Source organism: Onthophagus taurus, chromosome 11 (genome assembly GCF_036711975.1).
Source record: "Onthophagus taurus isolate NC chromosome 11, IU_Otau_3.0, whole genome shotgun sequence".
NCBI lineage: Eukaryota > Metazoa > Arthropoda > Insecta > Coleoptera > Scarabaeidae > Onthophagus > Onthophagus taurus.
The window spans coordinates 22,198,254-22,217,983 of NC_091976.1; the positions used below are offsets into that span (position 1 = coordinate 22,198,254).

Here is a 19,730-nt window from a genome sequence, read left to right on the forward strand (position 1 = left end):
GACTTCGGTAGAACCCTTGGCGAAACCACAGTCGACCCCACTGTCGCGGCTTCGGGTTCAAACCCGATGGACCTGACGCCTCAAGACACTTTACTCCACCTCCACATCTCCATACCATGTCTAAACCACATGACATTACTCCGAGCTTTAATATCAAATCTATTTTCATAATAAATTTAATGCGTTAAAATGTTAGAATTATAAGTATATAACGGAAGTAGTAAAATAAAAATTTTAATCCTAAAAATAAATTTGTTCATAACTCATATTGAACAACCAATGAAAAATATAAATGGTTATAGCGACACGAAAGCTAAAATTATTCAAACAATTCAAGTACTATTTTTGATAAATCCCAAAACGTAAACAATGCCCCTGTTGTGCATTATATATATTTTAAATTATCTTTCACATTTTTGGAAACCCCAACACCTGTTGAATTGCTGAGTGTTGGAAAAATTGCGATAAAATACGTAACCAAAAATATGTGACTAAAAATGTGGGTCCAATAATGAATTGCCGACATAAAATTTTTACCACAACTAACTGAACCGGTTAATTTATGGATGCATAGCTTTTGTAATATATTTAAAAGGATTATTGGAAATGATGGGAGAGTAGAGAAGACTATCCGTCATGATAAATGGTAGTTACGGCTACCTACACTAACAAAGATCCATTCCGGGACGAGAGAGTTTACTTCCCATACGTTATGATAGCGATCCTTTGAAAACATGGCACCAAATGGTAGCCATAAAATACACTAAACATAAACAATGAGCATAGCAACACAATATACAGCCATATTGGAGTAATTAAATTTCTGGATTTCCGAGAAGATAGGCGAGAGAGAGCAAATTTTAACGGTCCGATGCAAATGTGGCAACGTACCCCTGTAGCGATCTAAATAGCATTCTCGTTAGACTGAGAAGTAACGTAGAACGCCTCCTGTTCACCGTCTGCGTCGCTAATCCTAACGCTCTCATAATTTAGGTAGACCTCCGCTTAATCTTCGTATTTGAGACAAAGGAGCGGTTGTCCTGCGTTAAGATCCTGACCAAGATCCTATGCCGTGTCGGACGAAGGGGGGTGCCGTTCGTGGCAGCAAATAAATTAATGTTTACCCCCGGGAATTGTAGGAAAACGGAACGGCAACAATCGCGGGTACAATGTACTCTAAGTTGAAGTGATATATTTGTGATTTTCTGAAAACCAACTTTAATTCAAAAAATCTTATTTCCAGGTATATCTGAGTCTATTTAAAAGGTGTACGATCAGATTTCTCGTATACGGCCCCGATCGCCTCACCCCCCATTCGAAACTTTAACAATTTTCAGGCGGGCCAAGTAACGGCCAACAAATCCAACACAAAACAGACTTTAACGTATCATTGCTTCCGGCGTTGTGCGCCACATTTCTTCGCCGGTTAATAGAGTTAGCCCGGAACCTCCTATTTACCAGGGACCCATTGCAACTCCTAATTTATAAAGCGACAAGTTAATTAAAGTTTAATTTCTTCCCACTCCGTCGGGGTCTTGACCTCTTTCTCCCGATTGCTCCCCGTTTAATGCCGAGAAATTATAACGAGCGCACGCCCATGACTAAAAATTACTAAGGAAAATTAATTATGTACTACACCCCTTTACCATCGCTAACTAAAAGATATTTCTTTATAAATAAATTTGTACTTGTATATCAAAGAGAAAATGTAATTGATAATAAATTACATTTTTAATTACTATTCATCTGAATTAAATTAATAATACCCAAACTTTCACATAAATCGCTAAATATCAATCAATATGTATACCCAACCCAACAGAGGTTTCTCAGAAAAGTTAGACTCTAAAAAATCCACCTTAACAGTTTCAATTCATGAGGGATTGATAAAAACACTGTTCCCCTTACCTCCTATAGGTAATAGAATAGCGACTACTTCTTCACTGTTATCTACGTTAACGATCTATCTATTCTTGTCAGAGGTAAATAAGTGAAGATCTTATAGGTGCAGTTACAGATAACACTCACTATAATTAAGAACAGTAAATCCCAAAAGTACAGACATTCCAGAATGCCATTGCTCGCTTTAAATTGATTGAGCTGGTTATAATAAATGTCAGAGTATTATTCTTAACCCCAAATTATTGTGGAAACTTGAAGTAGATATTAGAATTAAGAAAGCTAGTATCGGAGATACACTGGTAAATATGGGGAAAATAAGAGGGGTAGAACTCAGCACTGACCACCGATTATTGATAACTGACAGCAATTTGAAAACAAGTCAAAAATGAAACAAATCTTCATTATCTTAACTCCAATTTGCACGCGATTCGTAGTATAAGCAGACAATATTGTAGTAATGTTAGGCAAAGTAGAACGTCCCGATAGCTTGGTACGCTTCTGTCTGTTTTGCATAATGTAATCCATCATGAACCAATTCCAGTTGTTTGTTTTCTTCCTCCAGATGGTCCGAAGAGTTTCACAATAAGTAGAGTGATATAAATAAGTAAATGTTTATTTTGTCTTGTTGATCTTGAATGATCTTGTCCTCTTTCTATTTTTGCATGTTCCATGTATTCAATGAGGAAAAAATAATCTCTGGAAACGCGACAAATTTTTCAAGGATTCTATAAAACAGACTCCTTTTTTCTACACCAAGCTTTCGGAATCTTTTGTATTCCTTCATCAGGGTTACTGAACAAAAGAGAACAAAGCAATGAACAACAAAATCTAATTCATCTAAAAATAAATTAATCTACTTACAAATGGAAAGCGATTTAATCAGCTCAAGCAGCACAAGCATTAATCACCTCTAAAAGCGTCAAAAACGGATTTTTTGTTAACAATGAACCAACTTTAACTTATTCTCTAACGCCAAAGTAAAACCGAACACGTTAAATTCTTTATAAACCAAAATGGTAAAATTTTCAAATTTTCAAAAATGAAATACAAAACACAAAAATTACAAAAATTATATAAAACTGTTAAAAAGTATAAAATTTCAAAACCTACGTTAAATCGATAAACAATAATATGTCTTTAGAAAAAAAGAGATGTTTCATTAACATTGGATTTATCTTGAGACTGCCAATTATTGGATAAAAGGTAACTATAAATTAAGCTTAAATTATCGATATCAGTTCTAAAGTTGACGGATTTTATTTCTTTGTTAATATAGACCATCTCCAAAAATAACCTTTTTTGGTATACCTATTCCCTATCTGTGATAGTTGTATTGTTAAAATCGAAATGATGGCCCTCATTAACATGGTGGGCCACTAACGCACTTTTTCTCTCATTTCCAGCTACGCAGTCTCTTTTATGTTGATTAATTCTATTCGAAAGATACTGTGTAGTGGTACCGATATATGCACCATTGCAATTATTACAAGGTATTCTGTAAATTACGTAAGACTGGCCTAGAAGGGGAACAGGATACTTAGTTTTAGAGAACAAACAAGAAAGAGGTCTAGTATCGAATTTTGCAAATTTTATAGAGTCAGTCTTCAGAACAGACATCAACTGAGGTGTTAAGTTAGGAACGAAGGAGATCTTTACATATCTAAAATTGGGAACACTTGAGAGGTTCTCTTGAGAACCGTTAGGTTTGTCTGCATTATTGACTGCATTTTTCTCGAGAAGTGTCGAAAACATGGTGTTTCACCATCACACATTCTGAATGGTTTCAAGAACGTTGAACTACTTATGAATGAATCAAGAGGCCCCCTCACTAGGAGGATGGATAATTTCCAGTTAAGGTTGGGAGCGAGAATTTTGAATTTTGAAATTAAAATACTCATTTCGATATTAAAAAGATTGAAAATACCATAAAAGAGTTGAGTCGTGAGCTAACTGATATTCCTGTACACATTTTGACAGAATTTAAACTTAGACTTACAGTTTCTTATAATAAAGTTTTTCGTAGTGTTAAGTTGGCTAATATCAATAAATTTAATAAACTTCAGAATCAATGTAAATTTGAAAAAATAGTGAGGAATAATGATGGTTGGTTTGTTAATAAGAGTGATGTGGAGGTTTCTGTTGTAGTTAAAGATTTTTTATCTTTGGATCCGAAGTTAGGGATTATTCCAGATTCGACTTCAGTCTCAGTTCCTAAATTAATAGCTGATATTAAGAATGTAATTAGAATTGCACCATGTAATGAACAGAATGTATAAAGAGCTAGATGCACGAATAATCAACTAATTTTTTAAGAAAGACAGATCAAAATAATGTAGTTAAAGCTGATTGTGTTACAAAATTCTTTCCGAAAACTGAAAGAGAAGACCCTTTGTTAATTTTAAAAGCTGATCCGTCAGAATATATGCGGAAGTCGTTAAGTTTGTTCAATGATCAATCAACTTATGTGGTTCTCCCACGAGATCCTACTAGTACCATTCAAAACAAAAATAATAAATTTTCAAAGTTGTTACTTGAAAGGGATTACATTGAGAAACCTATTTACAACAGGTTAATTTGCCACAATGGTATTATTCCTAAATACTACGGCCTTCCAAAGATCCATAAACGAGATTATCCCTTGAGACCTATTATTTCCTTCGTTGGCTCACTCACGTATGAGTTGTCTAATTTTGTGGCTCGTATTCTGACTGAAGCGTTCAGAGAGAGAACTTCGTGTAACATTAAAGACACTTTCACCTTTGTTGAAGAAATGAAAAGGAGAACCTTACCTCCTAACTTTGTGTTGATCTCTTTGGAAGTTGTCTCTTTGTTTACTAATATTCCCTTATCATTAGTAAAACAAATCATAACTGATAATTGGGACATCATACAACCAGTAACCCAAATCGACAGAGACCTTTTCATTGAGATAATAACCTTCCTCTTTGAATCTTCTATTTTTTCATTTGATGGAAAGATTTATAGTCAGAAATTTCGGCACCCCTATGTGTAGTCATTTGAGCCCCATCCTTGCCACTATTGTGATGGATTGTTTGTTGGGTCAATGTATCCCTTCATTTGATTTTACTTTTCCTTTCATTTTTAAGTATGTTGACGATATCATTTGCTGAGTTCCTTCCAATTCCGTTGACACTGTCCTCAGAGTTTTCAATAGCTGCAATAGACCACGTGGAGCAATGCATCTTTTTAGAGCAGCCCTATAAGAAAACTGAATGCTAATAGAAAACTTATATCTCGGAATCATGATTAGTATATTGGAAGAGAAATAAGCAAAAGCAAGTGGAGTATATACCAGATATGTTACAGCATGATATGTAAAAAGGTTTAAGTACTTGGACACAAACTAGGACAATGATAGACAAACATAAATCAAAAATAGGGGCAAAAGAGATGAAGTATCTGTGAAAAATTTTAGGAAATCCCACAAGATAGGTATGTAACAAATGCGTTAGAAAAGAACTGACCTTGATCCCCTCTACTAAGAGCTAAGTAAAGGAGATAGAAGAGAAAAGTTGTAATGAGGAAAGAATATCAAAGAGAATGTTCAATATAAAACCAAAAGGAAGAAGAAGATGGGAAAGAAACCAATGGGAACAAGTGATAGGCGAGATTGCGTTGACAAGAGAGGCTTAACACCATAAAGTAGAATGGAGGCAAAAAAAGGAAGGACTAACATATTTAATTACCAATAATTAAGACCTTCATGAATGGCAATTTATTCCCTTTGACTTCCCACATAAATAAAGCCTGACAAGAAGATCCGTCTCGCGACGGCGAGGAACATCTTTATATTTGAATCATCTGCTAAAAGTAAAGAGAAATAATTAATTATAATAATTAATATTTATTTTAAGTTTTATTATTTGCTGTTATCTATTCAAATATCTTCGATACTTTTAGCTTAACCATCATTATTAAAGTTTAGTTTGAATCAATAAAATCGCCATCTATATAGGAATAGCGCTAACATCCGCGAGACCATTAAAAACACCTGTAAGTTCTTTTTCAACATTTTTTCAAACCCCAAAAAATCATATTAGAAAGTTAGGAAACGCAATTTTGTTTCAGTTCTTTCCAACTTCCTCTATTAGATAAAATCATCTCGTCGTTACGATCTATGTAAACTATGGAAAGATAAGATCTAACCGGAAACATCTAAAATAACCGTTGTTAAAACAGAAAAACAAGAAATTATACGCATCAAAAATTTTTATATTTCAACAATAAATAAAAACCAAGGTTTATGTCAAAAAATATTTTAATTTAAATTTGTATTGTGTATTGTGTACTATTAAAAGTAAATAGAAATTAAAATATACATACATAAAGGTGAGAATATGAAGAAATTATTTTTTTTATTACATTCTTGGTAATAATATAGTTAAACAAAGAAAATTGTTTTAAAATTTAAATAATATGGTTTAGCTATATCCACCTCCACAAAATTTCTCGTAAAGCCCCTTTCATTTTGCACTACTTGAAAAACGTTATGGTTTGGAGCTCCGGCTGCTGCTGACCAACAGTGTACCATTCGGCCTCTTTCACTTCGGTGCTTTCTCAAGATATCAACACGCAATTTTCAATCAACTTACATTAACACGTGATGTAGTTCTCATAAGCGCAAAAAAATTTAACTTAAATAAACATTTTTTCAAAATACATATTTTTTAATTCACTTTTAGTGCTTATATGTTAAATAAAAAAATAAGAAATTGTGGTGAATTATTAAAATTTTTTTGTGGTGTGATTTGAACCGCTTGGATTTTAGTTCAATTAAAAAGTAAGTGGTAAGAAAGAATTCTTGTTGTTAATTAATTCTTATACAACAGTAAGTGTGTTATGAGAATTGAGGGCGATTATAAAAAAAAATCAAAACAATTATATTGCCTGTGGCGAATCGAGCGAAAACTGTGTAAACAGATCAGAAAGGAACAATTTCGTAACTTAGATAATTTGTAAATGAAACCACGTCGCTTTCAAATTCTTGTAAATCGTTTTATCTCGTTTCCTTCGCGCACTACGTAGTTCGAGTACATAATTTCGTCAAGAATGCAAAAATCCAAATTAAAAAAAATTTATCCAAGATCATTAGTTTGTTTCAAGAAGGATCTAGATTTCTTTCTTGGAAATAGCCTCTCTGTTAATTAGTACTTTATTCCAACTTTACCTATTCATTGTGAATTCAATATGAAGTAAACTTTACTGTAATTATTTAAGGAATTGCTTTCATTTAATTAGATTATAATCAACACCCGCGAACCTTGGATTAAATAAAAATCTACTTCATGTTACCAAATCTGGGTTTCGGCAATAAATTATCCCATTTTTTAAAGTCATTTTGAATTTTATCTCGCTTTCAACGCAATTTTTTGGTCATAATAGTTATTTGTTTGCTGTTTACAGAATACCTAATAAATCATATACAAAAGTTTGACCATCTTGTATTTAGGTAATCATGTAGGTGAAGAGCTAGCAATATAAAGTGAGATGCGTCGCTTTCTCCACAACCTCTTAATTTCAATTATGAAGCATGATGAGCTCATCAATTTCCATAGAGTTACGTAAATATTCAGCGTTTCTTCTTTAACTCATTTAAATTCATTCGAAAAAATATTTTTTCTTCTTTCCGACTTATTCACAAACATGGCAGAGGGATGCTAACAACTCTCTCTTTGTAGAGGCGCTTTGTTATAGTGTCAAGTGTCAAATCTCAGAAATTCTTAATCTTTGAGTGATTTGCTTGATAGGATCACTCTTTTGAAAGAAACTGTATTGGCTTCAGCAAAACAGGTTTACCATAAGCGATCTGCACTAAGCACATGAAGGTTCTTTCATTTATTGAAGTATAACACAAAAATGTATTGCTTTATTATTGGCATTCAAGTTAAGGTTTCATAATAACGCAGATAGCACTTCACTTAATATTTACTAATTTTATTAATCCAACTAAATTCATACAGTGTAGTGTTTTACATAATGTCTAATGATAGAGGATATATCTGTTGTTGTGGTGTACAGGTTTCTCTTTCCAAATCTGAAGATGTTACGACGATTCGTAGTTTTGGCCATTTAGTTATGGACATCGAATAAAATGGAAACTGGTTTGTCGATGTAATATTTTTGTTGTCTGTAAAGTATTGAAATTATTTTGTCAAACTCTAATCCTTAACTTCTCCTGCTTCGTTGAATTTACCAATTATTAACAAATTAAACAAGAATTGAATTTTGATGAAAAGGAAAAAGCTGGTAATCAGCCAACCAGATTATCAATGGTGAAAGAAAACTTATTGAGTTTGATTAAAAGAAATCAAAAGTCCAGAAGAAAATAAAAAAATGATACTCCAATCAAGTGATAATTACGGCATTCCGATTTTTATGGCGAATAATTGGTATTATTGTTGAATTATTTTCTCATTATTTTGAGGTTTTGCACTTTCTGAATCTTTCTCTTCGCAAAAAGTGAAATAAAACGAATTATAATACACTGCAGAAAATTAAAATGTTTTTACTAAATAAAATTTTTAATTTATATCATTATACAGTATTTTGTTAGATACTGCTAGCAGAAGACTGGATACTGCTTATAGACTGCTATTTACTGCTATTTAAAAATTATTTACTGCTTGCAGAAGACTAAATACTGTGAATAGAAGAAAATAATTGTCGGAAAGATACAAGATTTTGCATGAAGAAGACTACAGTGTGTTTGATATTTGCCCAGTTTGGAACTACGGATCCTTGAATACGGTGATCTAGATCTTATCCTTCTCTAAGAATAAGTTGCTGTTTGTTCAGCATTCTTCTTGAAGTTGGTTTGGATATAATATAAGATCTCCGTTACGAGATATGTAATATAACAGTCTTTTTGGATCAAATCAACGTTTGTATACTGATCTCTAACTTCGTGATACTTTTAAATGGGACATCACGTTTGCAATTTGAATCAGAAAATAGTCTAATAGGCTCAAATCATAGCTCCGTGGTGGCCATTTGACATCAGAATCTCGGTTAATTATTCGTTTTTCGATTACGGTGCCCAAAAGTTTAATTGTTACATCGTCAAACATCGTCCACGACATCCACTGTAACGCCACAGTTCCAAAATCTGCATCAAACCAGTTTTGAGTGCATCGGTTGCTCAACGATGACGTTTGGATTTTCCGAACCTCAAATGTGTTTGCTTATTGACAGAGCCCTCGATGTGGAAATGGAGTTAATCTTCGGCCAAGCGATCTCCAGTCCATTGGGCGAACCGAAAACGCATCAGATTCTGCGTAAATTTCTTCCTGTTTGGATTGAGTTGAGTTGGGATGGGTTGAGTTAGGTTGGTTGGGTTAGGAAGGCTCACCTGGCGCTACAAGTCGATACATAAACAGGTTGTTTTTCCATTAACGACCAAATTTTACAAACTAACTACACGAATTAAACTCGATTTTCTTGCTAGATGCACATCTTTCAATATAACGATGTAATTAAAAATCCTATAATTTTAAATCCAGTCTTAATTTAATAATTTAAAATAATTTTAAAAGTACATTTGATGAGTTAGTTGGAAACCAATACGATGTAAGATCTATTATACAAAATAGTTTAATTCATTACCTTGAATTATAAACCAGGAAATGATTGCACAATAATATTATGAGTGTCCATAGTGCACAACAAAACCTTAAATGGAATAATTATCAATTTGTATGGGTCGATCTCTTCATCAACAACTCATAAATGCATACGTACGAAAAAAAATCAAACAAAACATAGCTTGTTTATTAATTTGAATTAAGTGGAACATTTTCGTTAAAATGCTTTTAGGGAAATCCCTTTCACCTTGTTCTACATCGTTTCTGCCTTTTGGTAAGTAGAGAAATAAGGAGTAAGGAAGTAAGAAAGAAATGGCTTTTACAGTACCAACATCAGTTTCACTTTTCTGTTCTCGCTCTTAGAAAGTGACCTTGATCGAGAGCCTCCATCAAGTACGAAAAAGGAAAAAGAATTACGCGGAACCGTTAAATTCTTCGCCCCCTTCCTGTCAACGCAAGAAGATTTCATGGTCGAAATTTCATTTCACATTTTCACAATTACCTGACCTAAATTGATTATTTTTTTTTAATTTAATTAATTTAAGGAAACTAAATCTTACTAGAAATTAGAAAAGTAAAAAGTGAAGTTGTTAGTGTTAAAGGAACCATCTGTTCGTTATTATTTTTTTGTTTTAATAATGGAGTGAACGAAAAAATTACAGACCACAAAGTACAACTTCCCACAAAATGCAATAAATTTCGCTTTCAAGTACCACGTAGGATTACAATCTTAACAGTTTTGCCTTAGCCACTTTTAATAAATCGTCTTTTCATATCTTGATATCTCCATTATTTTTCTGCTTTATGCTTTGAACAAAACTTTCTAATTGGAATTAAACGTATTTAATCATTTTCGTCGAGTTGTATCACGTAACTTTAACGTTTGTTGACAATTGATATCTTTTTGCACGTTCCACATTTCGATGTTATATAATTTAATGTAGCATATTTTGTTTTGCTTATAAATATTGTAAAAGGGAAATTTCACTTTATAGATTATAATTTTTTTTTCTTCATTTTTATTTCTTAAGTTAGCATTGTTGTTTTCCTTGAGTTAATATTACAAGGATTAGAAAGTCATTCATTTAAGTTCACTTAAGAGTGTTACAGTTACGGATCATTTAAAGTTATTTCCTTCCTAGCTAAATTAGTTTTGTTTATTATTTTTGAAGGATTGTTTTGAGTTAAATTTAATTAAATTGCATAATATAAAATAATACATCATTACTAAGCATCGTTAAAAAAGAAGATAAATTTTATAAACAATAACAGAAAACATTCCAAGCATACGAGTTTCTCTTCGTAATTTATTAACATTTTAAATGTCGAAAGAGATCTTCGCTATAGAGAAAAGAAAATTGAATGGCCCCGTTTTCTTTTTAAAATCTTTTGACAACTTTTACCGTTACATCATAAACAAGTTGAAAAATCCCCCATGAAAATCGTGTTTGTGCCCGCAATGTTTCGGTTTTGCAAATATACACGTTCGACTTTCCCTTTTTGGTCCAATACACGCGCTTGTAAATGCCATAAATCAACATTGACTCAACACAACTCAAACAGATTCACCTGTGAATCTCAATATTGACCATATTGTTTCCAATATAAGAAACTTAAATAAATAAAATTAACATTAATTAATTATTTATTTTTTCAGTTTCGTTACGATGTATAAAACTAAAAAGATTATCTTTTGGATTTTATCGATTACAAGTATTTGTAGTTGTTCGAATATTTTAATGATCACTATGGGTGGAACAAAATCGCATAAAATACCCTTTTGGGAATTAGCAAGAGGATTAATTCCGAGGGGACATAACATCACGTTTATAAACGCTTTTCCACCTGATTTTCATTTACAAGGTTTAGAAGAAATCACTCCGGCTAGTTTTGTTTTTTACGTAAAAAACTTTACTAATTGGGATTTGGTTGGGGCGAGAATTAAAGGAGAAGAACCCGTACATCCTTTTGATATCGTTAGGTACTCATATGAGGTAAGTTTAGAAAGTTTAAAACCAAATTTTTTACCCCACTAAAAAAAAATGATGATCATTTAGTAAAAAAAAAGTGAAACTTTTTTTATTAAATTTCTACTTACATAATAATTTTTTGTAGTTTTCCCGAAAAAGAAAGTTATTAGATACGATTTTAAACTTTAGTTATGATTTATGAGTTCACTGAACTTTAATATTATATTTAAATGCAACAATTATTTTAAATCATTTCATTCATATTCTCATAATTATCATAATTATATAATTTTCTTGTTTATTTTCTAGACATGCGAATTGCTTTTAACGGACCATGAAACGAGAGGTTTTCTTTCGACGGCAAAAAATTTTGAATTAGTCATAATGGATGGGGCTTTTCCAGAATGCACCCTTGGGTTATCGTATTTCCTGAAAATTCCTTTTATGTACATAAATACAGTGGGATTTTACACCGGATCTTTATCGTTATCCGGCAATCCAACGATGCCTTCATTTACACCGTTTTACGGAAAAGCTTTCACCGATAACATGGGATTAATCGATAGAACTTTGAATACTTTATGGTTTGGAGCTGCTAATTTAATGCATATTTTTGCGATGAGATACGTCCATCAAGTATTAAAAAAAGAATTTGGACATGAAATTCCTCATCCTTATGAATTATCGAAAAACGTCAGTTTTATTTTACAAAATGGACATTCAACTTTAACATATCCCAGAGCTTATTTCCCTAACGTTGATGAAGTTGCTTGTATTCACTGTAAAACTGCTAAAAAGTTACCAACGGTAAGATAACATAGCGAAATAACCTATGCGAAGTTAACACCAATTTTTCTTTATTACTCAACCGATTTTCAGTCATCAAGCTCTTACTTGCAGTGAACGCGAAGGCGGAAATGACCAATCTCAAAAGTCGCTAATTAAAACTTTCGATATTTATGCATCTGAGAGGAAAAATATAAAAGCGCAATATTATTAAGAGTAAAATTTGCGACAACTTTTATTCTAAAAGTTTCTTTCTAAATCGTTCCAAATCCAGAGCTCTACCAACAACAAAATGTAAAATCATGATTTCATCTAATTTTCACCTATTCGAACTTTTCTCGATATTTATACAACTGAGAGCAAAAGTGTAGAAGAGCAATATTGTTAAGGATAAAATTTGCTACAACTTCTATATTAAAACTTGTTTTCTAAATCGTTCCGAATCTCGTACTCTACCAACAAGTTGTAAAATCACGATTTTACCTAATTTTCAGCCATTCGAATATATATGCATCTGACAGCAAAAGTGTAAACCAGCAATATTGATGAGAATATAATTTGTTACAACTTTTATGCTAAAACTTTTTTTCTAAAACGTTCCAGAGGACATCTTTGGAATCGTTCCAAGACATGTCCAAGGTAAACTGTCTTCCTCGTTTTCACTAGAACTAGAATTCTTCGGTACGTCCACATTTCAAATGCTTCTATACGCTTCATACTGACAGTCTTCAGAGTCCAAGTTTCCACTCCGTACAGCAGGATTGACCATGCCTAACACTTTTGCGTCTCAGCAATATAGCGATATCCAATCGTTGATCGCACAAAACTTTCCTAAGTACAATGAAATATTGCCTCGCTTGCTTTACTCTAGATCTTACTCCAATGTCATTGTCAAGTCTCAAGTCGATCCAACACCCCAAGTATCTGAAACGATCAACCCTGTTCAATCTCACTTCGTCCACCCTCCCAGGCATGGGGACGTTTGAGTTATCCCGCAACTCAATCAGCATTACTTTCGCTTTATCGATATTTATGGCCATATTGAACTGCTTGCATGTCCTATTTATTCTGTTTATTATATTTTGTAATCCCACATCCATATCGGCAACCAATACGGTATTATCTGGTATTAACGCCATTTATCTTTATTCCATCGTGGCAATCCTTAAGTGCCTCAACAAACAAACATTCTGAGTAAATATTAAATAGTGTGAGAGACAGCACCCATCCCTGCCCTACTCCCTTACAGATATCAATATTCTTTGAAGACAATTTATTCTCGCGTTGGACTTTCGCAGATTGCTGCCAGTATAGGTTTTGCAAAAGTACTCTATCCATATCATCCAACCCGATCTACTCCAAGAATCACTTGGATCTTTTTGTTGGTCATAACATTTTTGTGAGAGGACTTACACTTACGGAAGACAAACTGTTCAGAGGCAATGATAGACTCGCACTTGTTATATATTCTTTTGTGTATAATTTTCAACTGGATTTTAAGGGCATGCCTCATTAGACTTATAAGTCTGTAGTCGTTACATGTCTTTGCCCTGTAGTTCTTGGGTATCGGTATAAACTTGACTCAAACCAGTCCTGTGGAATTTTACTTGACATATATATCTCATTAAACAATATCAAGAACATATTTTCCTCGCTTATCAGTTTAATCATTTCTGAGTTTATCCAATCAGGACCGGGACTTTTATTATTTTTCAGCTGGTTTCAGCTCTGTAGGTTCATCAATGTTGTTTGGCCCCTCCTCGCCACAAAACACTCTGCCATCCGAGTCCTCCAACACACTTGGCATTTTCTTGTGCATGTTATTCATGCATTGAAGTTTCTCGATTTCCTCACATTTGTCCATCATCTTTCCTCATTCAATCTCTTACACTTCCTCCTGATGTTCTTGACTTCTCGTCTCTTGCCCATCAGATTCAGAATCTCCGAGTCATCCATTCTTTCGTCTTCCTCACTCTTGATTCTAGATTGTTGTTTGTTACTCCCACAACTATATCTTTAATACTGCTCCGGATGTTCTCTATATCAATTTTATCATTTTTATGCTTGATTTCAGTATTCCAAGCTCTCTGTTCAGTTGTATGGATGGAGCTGTTCTTGCTCTCCTTCCTCAGGATTCTTAGATTAACAAAATTCTTTCTTGTTGTTAACTTTCGGGCGTCCATACTTGTACGAGCCGAACACGATGTCATTTTAAGATCTGTATAAGATTAAGGGGTTGATTTCGATAGAAGAATATTGCGAATAGAATGACGTATAGATCTTGATAATCGAGTACAGCGTTTACGAGTTATGGTCACCTAAATAAAGAAAGAGATTGCGCTTCAGGCATTTCCGCTGTCGTATTGACTAAGGATTAAGTTTTCAAATGATTCTGGATTCGTAGGAAGGCAGGCTGAACCGCTCGCAGCACTTTTACCACAGCAGGTCCCTTGTACTTACTTTTGGTCAGCATTAGGGTGCTTCCAGCCATATTGTCTTGGAGGCAAAGGTTAGAATTTGTCCTGGTTGTGCTGCCCTGATTCCACTCATACGAATTTGAAGGGTCACGCAGTCGCATAGAATGTGTTCCGCCGATTCCTCGTGCTCACCGCATCCTCTGCAGATGTCGGTGTCACTTATTCCCATGTTCAGTAAATGCTTCTGTAGATGCCAGTGTTCAGTGATTAGACCTATGACTAAACGTAGGTTCTTCCTGGACAGTCTCATAAATAAATCTGTTCGTTTAGGGTACATCAGAGCCTACTTGGCTTGGCGATATCCTAGTGTCCTGACCCAGTAAGTTAGAAACTTCTTACGTGTTTCCCTTTTTTGAAGTTCTATTAAACACCTTATTGTTGGGGTGATGAATGGTTCTGGCGATCCCGGAGGTTCGCCTGCAGCTTTTCTTGTCAGTTTGTCCATCATGTCATGAAGCTTATTTCCCTAATGACCCTTTCTCCAGCAGATCGTAATGTCATTACTAGCAGCTGCCTCACAAAGCTTGTTATGGCAGTCCTCAAGCAACGAGGATGAACAGCGATACCGCCCGAACGAGATGAGGGCTTGTCTGCAATCAGAATATATTATAATTTTTTTGTTGAATAAACCGAAGCACCAGAGCTACTTTCCCTACGAGATCCGTCCACCCATAATTGAAGAACAGTTTCGTCGGGCATGGATTGTTCTCCTACCTTTATTTCATACGGTCGTTCGAAGATAAAACGCGTAGGAATCGTATCTACCCTGCCACTTAGGAGTGGCTGTTTGCTACATGCCTCCTCCCATAGCTGGCTAGTCGATTTTCCACATTTATAAAGCCATTTATCGTTAGCCGCTCGTAGCTGGATCATTGTTGCTATCACCTCAACGTGATAATTGAGAAAAGGAAGGCACAGTACATTCTCCATTGCTGCTGTTGGTGTGGTTATCATCAAGCCTGTAACGTAGAGACAAGCCACACGTTGTAATTTTTGTAGTTGCAACACAATGGTTTTATTTCTAACTCTTGGCCACCAGTTTACGGCGCCGTAAGTTAATATTGGACGTATCACTGCTTTGTATATCCACATGGATATTTTGGGTGTTAAACCCCAGGAGGTCCCAACGACTCTTCTGCACTGAGCAAAAGCAATGCGTGCCTTATTTATCTTACCTTCGATGTGCGGTCTCCTTTTATCCAGGGTTAACCCCAAATTATTCACATTATTGGCAAAGCTCAAGGGAACTTTGCAAAGCCAGAGCGCTTTAAGGGTACCCAGTCTTCTTTTCCTTGTGAAGAGGATCATCTCTGTTTTATTCGGGTTCTTTCGAATGAGATATTATTTCTCGAAATCGGTTGAGAGTGTCTCGTACTAAAAAATTTGTTGGCTAATTTCGCATAGGTCGCAAAAAAAAAATATTATTCGAATTATTTTTTAGGATCTTGAAGAATTTATCAATGAAAGTGGAGAAGCTGGATTTATATATTTCAGTATGGGTTCATCTGTAAAAGCAGCAAACATGCCTGAATATTTAAGAAGAATGCTTCTTTACGTTTTTAAACAACTCCCACAAAGAGTTCTTTGGAAATTTGAAGATGACATGATGGATATTCCACCGAATGTAAAATTAAGTAGATGGCTTCCTCAACAAGACATTTTAGGTCACCCTAAATTAAGAGCTTTCGTAACCCATGGTGGATTATTAAGTATGTTCGAAACAGTTTATCATGGAGTTCCCATTGTTTCTTTACCGGTTTTTTGTGACCACGACGCAAACGCGGCCAAAGCTGAATTAGATGGTTACGCTTTAAAATTAGATTTGGCCACGTTAACTCCTGATAAGCTTTTAAAATCCATTAAAAAAGTTATTCACGATCCAAAATATAAACGGCAAGTAAAGAAGATGCAGAAATTGTTTAGGGATCAAAAAGAAACTCCGCTACAAAGGGCTGTTTATTGGACTGAGTACGTTTTGAGACACAAAGGAGCCGAACATCTTCAATCGCCTGCAAGGAATTTAAACTTTTTCCAGTACTATTTAATAGACGTAATCATGTTAATAGTTGCCTCTATAATAATTATACACCGGTTGATTAAGGTTTTTGTAAAATTGATTTACAGTTACTTAACGGGAAATTTCTCGTTTCGAAAGAACGTCAAAATCGAATAAGTTCAAAAAAGTTAATTGTGATCCTGTTTTTGTGTTTTTTAAATTTCTATTTATAAGTACTTAAATAAAAAATAATATTTTATCTATGAAATTTGTTTTATAAGCAAAAAAATTTTTAATCCCGCAGTCAGTAGGATTCGAACCTACGCTCCCAGAGGGAATCTGATTTCTAGTCAGACGCCTTAACCGCTCGGCCATGACTGCTCCTACGTACTAGATCATAAAAAACGTGGTTCATTTCATGGTGAATTAATTTTATTGGATAAATGGGTTGCCTAAATTTCTTTTATTATGTTCTGTTTCAATAAAATAATTCAACATTTTTTACTACTTAGCCTTCTCTTTTTAGGCTCTTTCTAGTTTCCTTCCTCTCTTCCCAATCTATCACTTTTTTGCGAATCTCTTTTTGTCTTTTCAGTCATTATTCACCTTCTTTCTTTTGTTACCAGTCTCTTTTTAAACTTCTTCTTCTCTGCCCAGACTCCCTTTTGTCCTTCCTGTCTCTGTTCAACCACCTTCTTCTACTATCAATCCCCAGCCAGCCTTCCTTATCTCCGTCTAGTTCCTTTCTGACCTTTACATTCGCTTCTTAGCCTTATTGATTTTCTGATCTCCTTCTACACTTCACAAGTTTCTTTCTAAACTTTCTGTTCGTTAGTATTATTCTTGCCTTTAAAATGCCTCTTCTCATTCCCTTTCCAATCTCCCTCTTTTTTTGCCTATTTCTTTTTCTATTTCCAGTCCTTATTTAGACTCTCTCTTTAATTACCAGTCTCTTCACAGACAAATTTACAACAAGGTTCATCAAAACAAAGATGTATATATCTGACTGGTCTCTATTTAAATTAGTTCTTCTAAATTTTTGAATCAACCTGAATTTTAACTTAATAAAGTTAGCAATTTCATTTCATAGTTTTTAAAGCATCGTGATAAATCGAATTCTTAAGATATGTTGACGAATTACTTCTCATTTATAGAGGAAAGATTGTAGTTTTTCGTGAACAAAACCGCACTTAAAAATCTCTATTTGTTGTTGAGATAAAAACTTTTGCATTGAAGCCTGTGATAAGATCAATAAACTATAAGGCCGAAGATCTCCTGAAATCCACGAACTTATCCCCTTAGCTCCTCAGATGGCACATCACACACCGATCCTGAAGAAATTGTTAACATCCGCGGGGATTACCTTCAGCGTGAAATTGTAAAATACTCTCAATTTAAATAGAACATTCTTGGTCTAATCTTGTACTTTAAAAAATATCTATGGTTTTAACTAGTGGTGGAACGGATATCCGGCAACTATCCGACATGCGGCCTATTTTTTTAAATCAGAACAATTTTTTCAAATTTAGCAATTTTCGAAAAATTAATTCAGTTTTAAAAATTCGTATAAAATCCACTTCTTGGAATATGAGTATGAAAATTTCCCTATATCTTCCCAATCATCAATTATTAATTAAAGTATCCTCTTTTTAATGCAACAAGCCGTTTTGAAAAATCGCTTTTAGTTTTTGAGAAATAAATTTTTCAAATGATCGACAATTTTTTCGAATTTTGCAATTTTCGCCGATTAAGTTTTAAAAATTTGTATAAAATCCACTTCTTGGAATATGAGTATGAAAATTTCCCAAAGTGTTAATAAGAGTGTCCTTTTTCCAATGAACCAACATGTTTTGAAAAATAACTTTTAGTTTTTGAGAAAACAATGTTTGAAGTTTTGATAAAATTTTCGATGTTGCAATTTTCATCGATAATTTTCAAAATTCGCTATAAAATTAATTTCTTGAAAGATCCTTGTAGAAATATCACCAATTATTAATTAAAGTATCCTCTTTTTAATGCAACAAGCCGTTTTGAAAAATCGCTTTTAGTTTTTCAGAAATAAATTTTTGAAATGATCGACAATTTTTTCGAATTTTGCAATTTTCGCCGATTAAGTTTTAAAAATTGGTATAAAATCCACTTCTTGGAATATGAGTATGAAAATTTCCCAAAGTGTTAATAAGAGTGTCCTCTTTCCAATGAACCAACACGTTTTGAAAAATAACTTTTAGTTTTTGAGAAAACAATACTTGAAGTTTTGATAAAATTAATGCAATTTTCATCGATAACTTTCAAAATTCGCTGTACAATTAATTTCTTGAAGGATCCATGTGGAAATATCACCAATTATTAATTAAAGTATCCTCTTTTTAATGTAACAAGCTGTTTTGAAATAATCGACAATTCTTTCGAATTTTGCAATTTTCGCCGATTAAGTTTTAAAAATTCGTATAAAATCTACTTCTTTGAATATGAGTATGAAAATTTTACAAAGTGTAAATAAAAGTGTCCTCTTTCCTATGAACCAACCCGTTTTGAAAAATAACATGTAATTTTTGAGAAAACAATATTTGAAGTATTGACAAATTTTCGATGTTGCAATTTTCATTGATAATTTTCAAAATTCGCTATAAAATTAATTTCTTGAAGGATCCTTGTAGAAGTATCACCAATTATTAATTAAAGTATCCTCTTTTTCATGCAAAAAGCCGTTTTGAAAAATCACTTTTAGTTCTTTTAAAAGAAATTTTTGAAATAATCGACAATTTTTTCGAATTTTGCAATTTTCGCCGATTAAGTTTTAAAAATTCGTATAAAATCCACTTCTTGGAATATGAGTATGAAAATTTTCCAAAGTGTTAATAAGAGTGTCCTTTTTCCAACGAACCAACACGTTTTGAAAAATCACTTTTAGTTTTTGAGAAAACAATAGTTAAAGTTTTGATAAAATTTTCAATGTTGCAATTTTCATCGATAATTTTCAAAATTCGCTATAAAA

The 19,730-nt window shown here is 33.5% G+C and overlaps 1 protein-coding gene and 1 non-coding gene across 2 annotated transcripts; one reads left to right on the forward strand and one right to left on the reverse strand.

Moving 5' to 3' along the window:
- The first annotated feature begins 6,431 nt into the window (after positions 1–6,431).
- On the forward strand, positions 6,432–16,991 carry LOC111418117 (UDP-glycosyltransferase family 50 member B3). Its single transcript, XM_023050574.2, has 4 exons — positions 6,432–6,703; positions 11,161–11,497; positions 11,783–12,280; positions 16,178–16,991. The coding sequence occupies exons 2-4, from the start codon at positions 11,171–11,173 to the stop codon at positions 16,907–16,909; spliced, it is 1,557 nt and encodes a 518-aa protein (XP_022906342.2). The 5' UTR covers positions 6,432–6,703; positions 11,161–11,170; the 3' UTR covers positions 16,910–16,991.
- A 40-nt stretch (positions 16,992–17,031) lies between these two features.
- TRNAS-AGA (transfer RNA serine (anticodon AGA)) lies at positions 17,032–17,113 on the reverse strand. Its single transcript has one exon. It is a non-coding gene; the product is annotated as a tRNA-Ser (tRNA).
- Between the last annotated feature and the right edge of the window lie 2,617 nt (positions 17,114–19,730).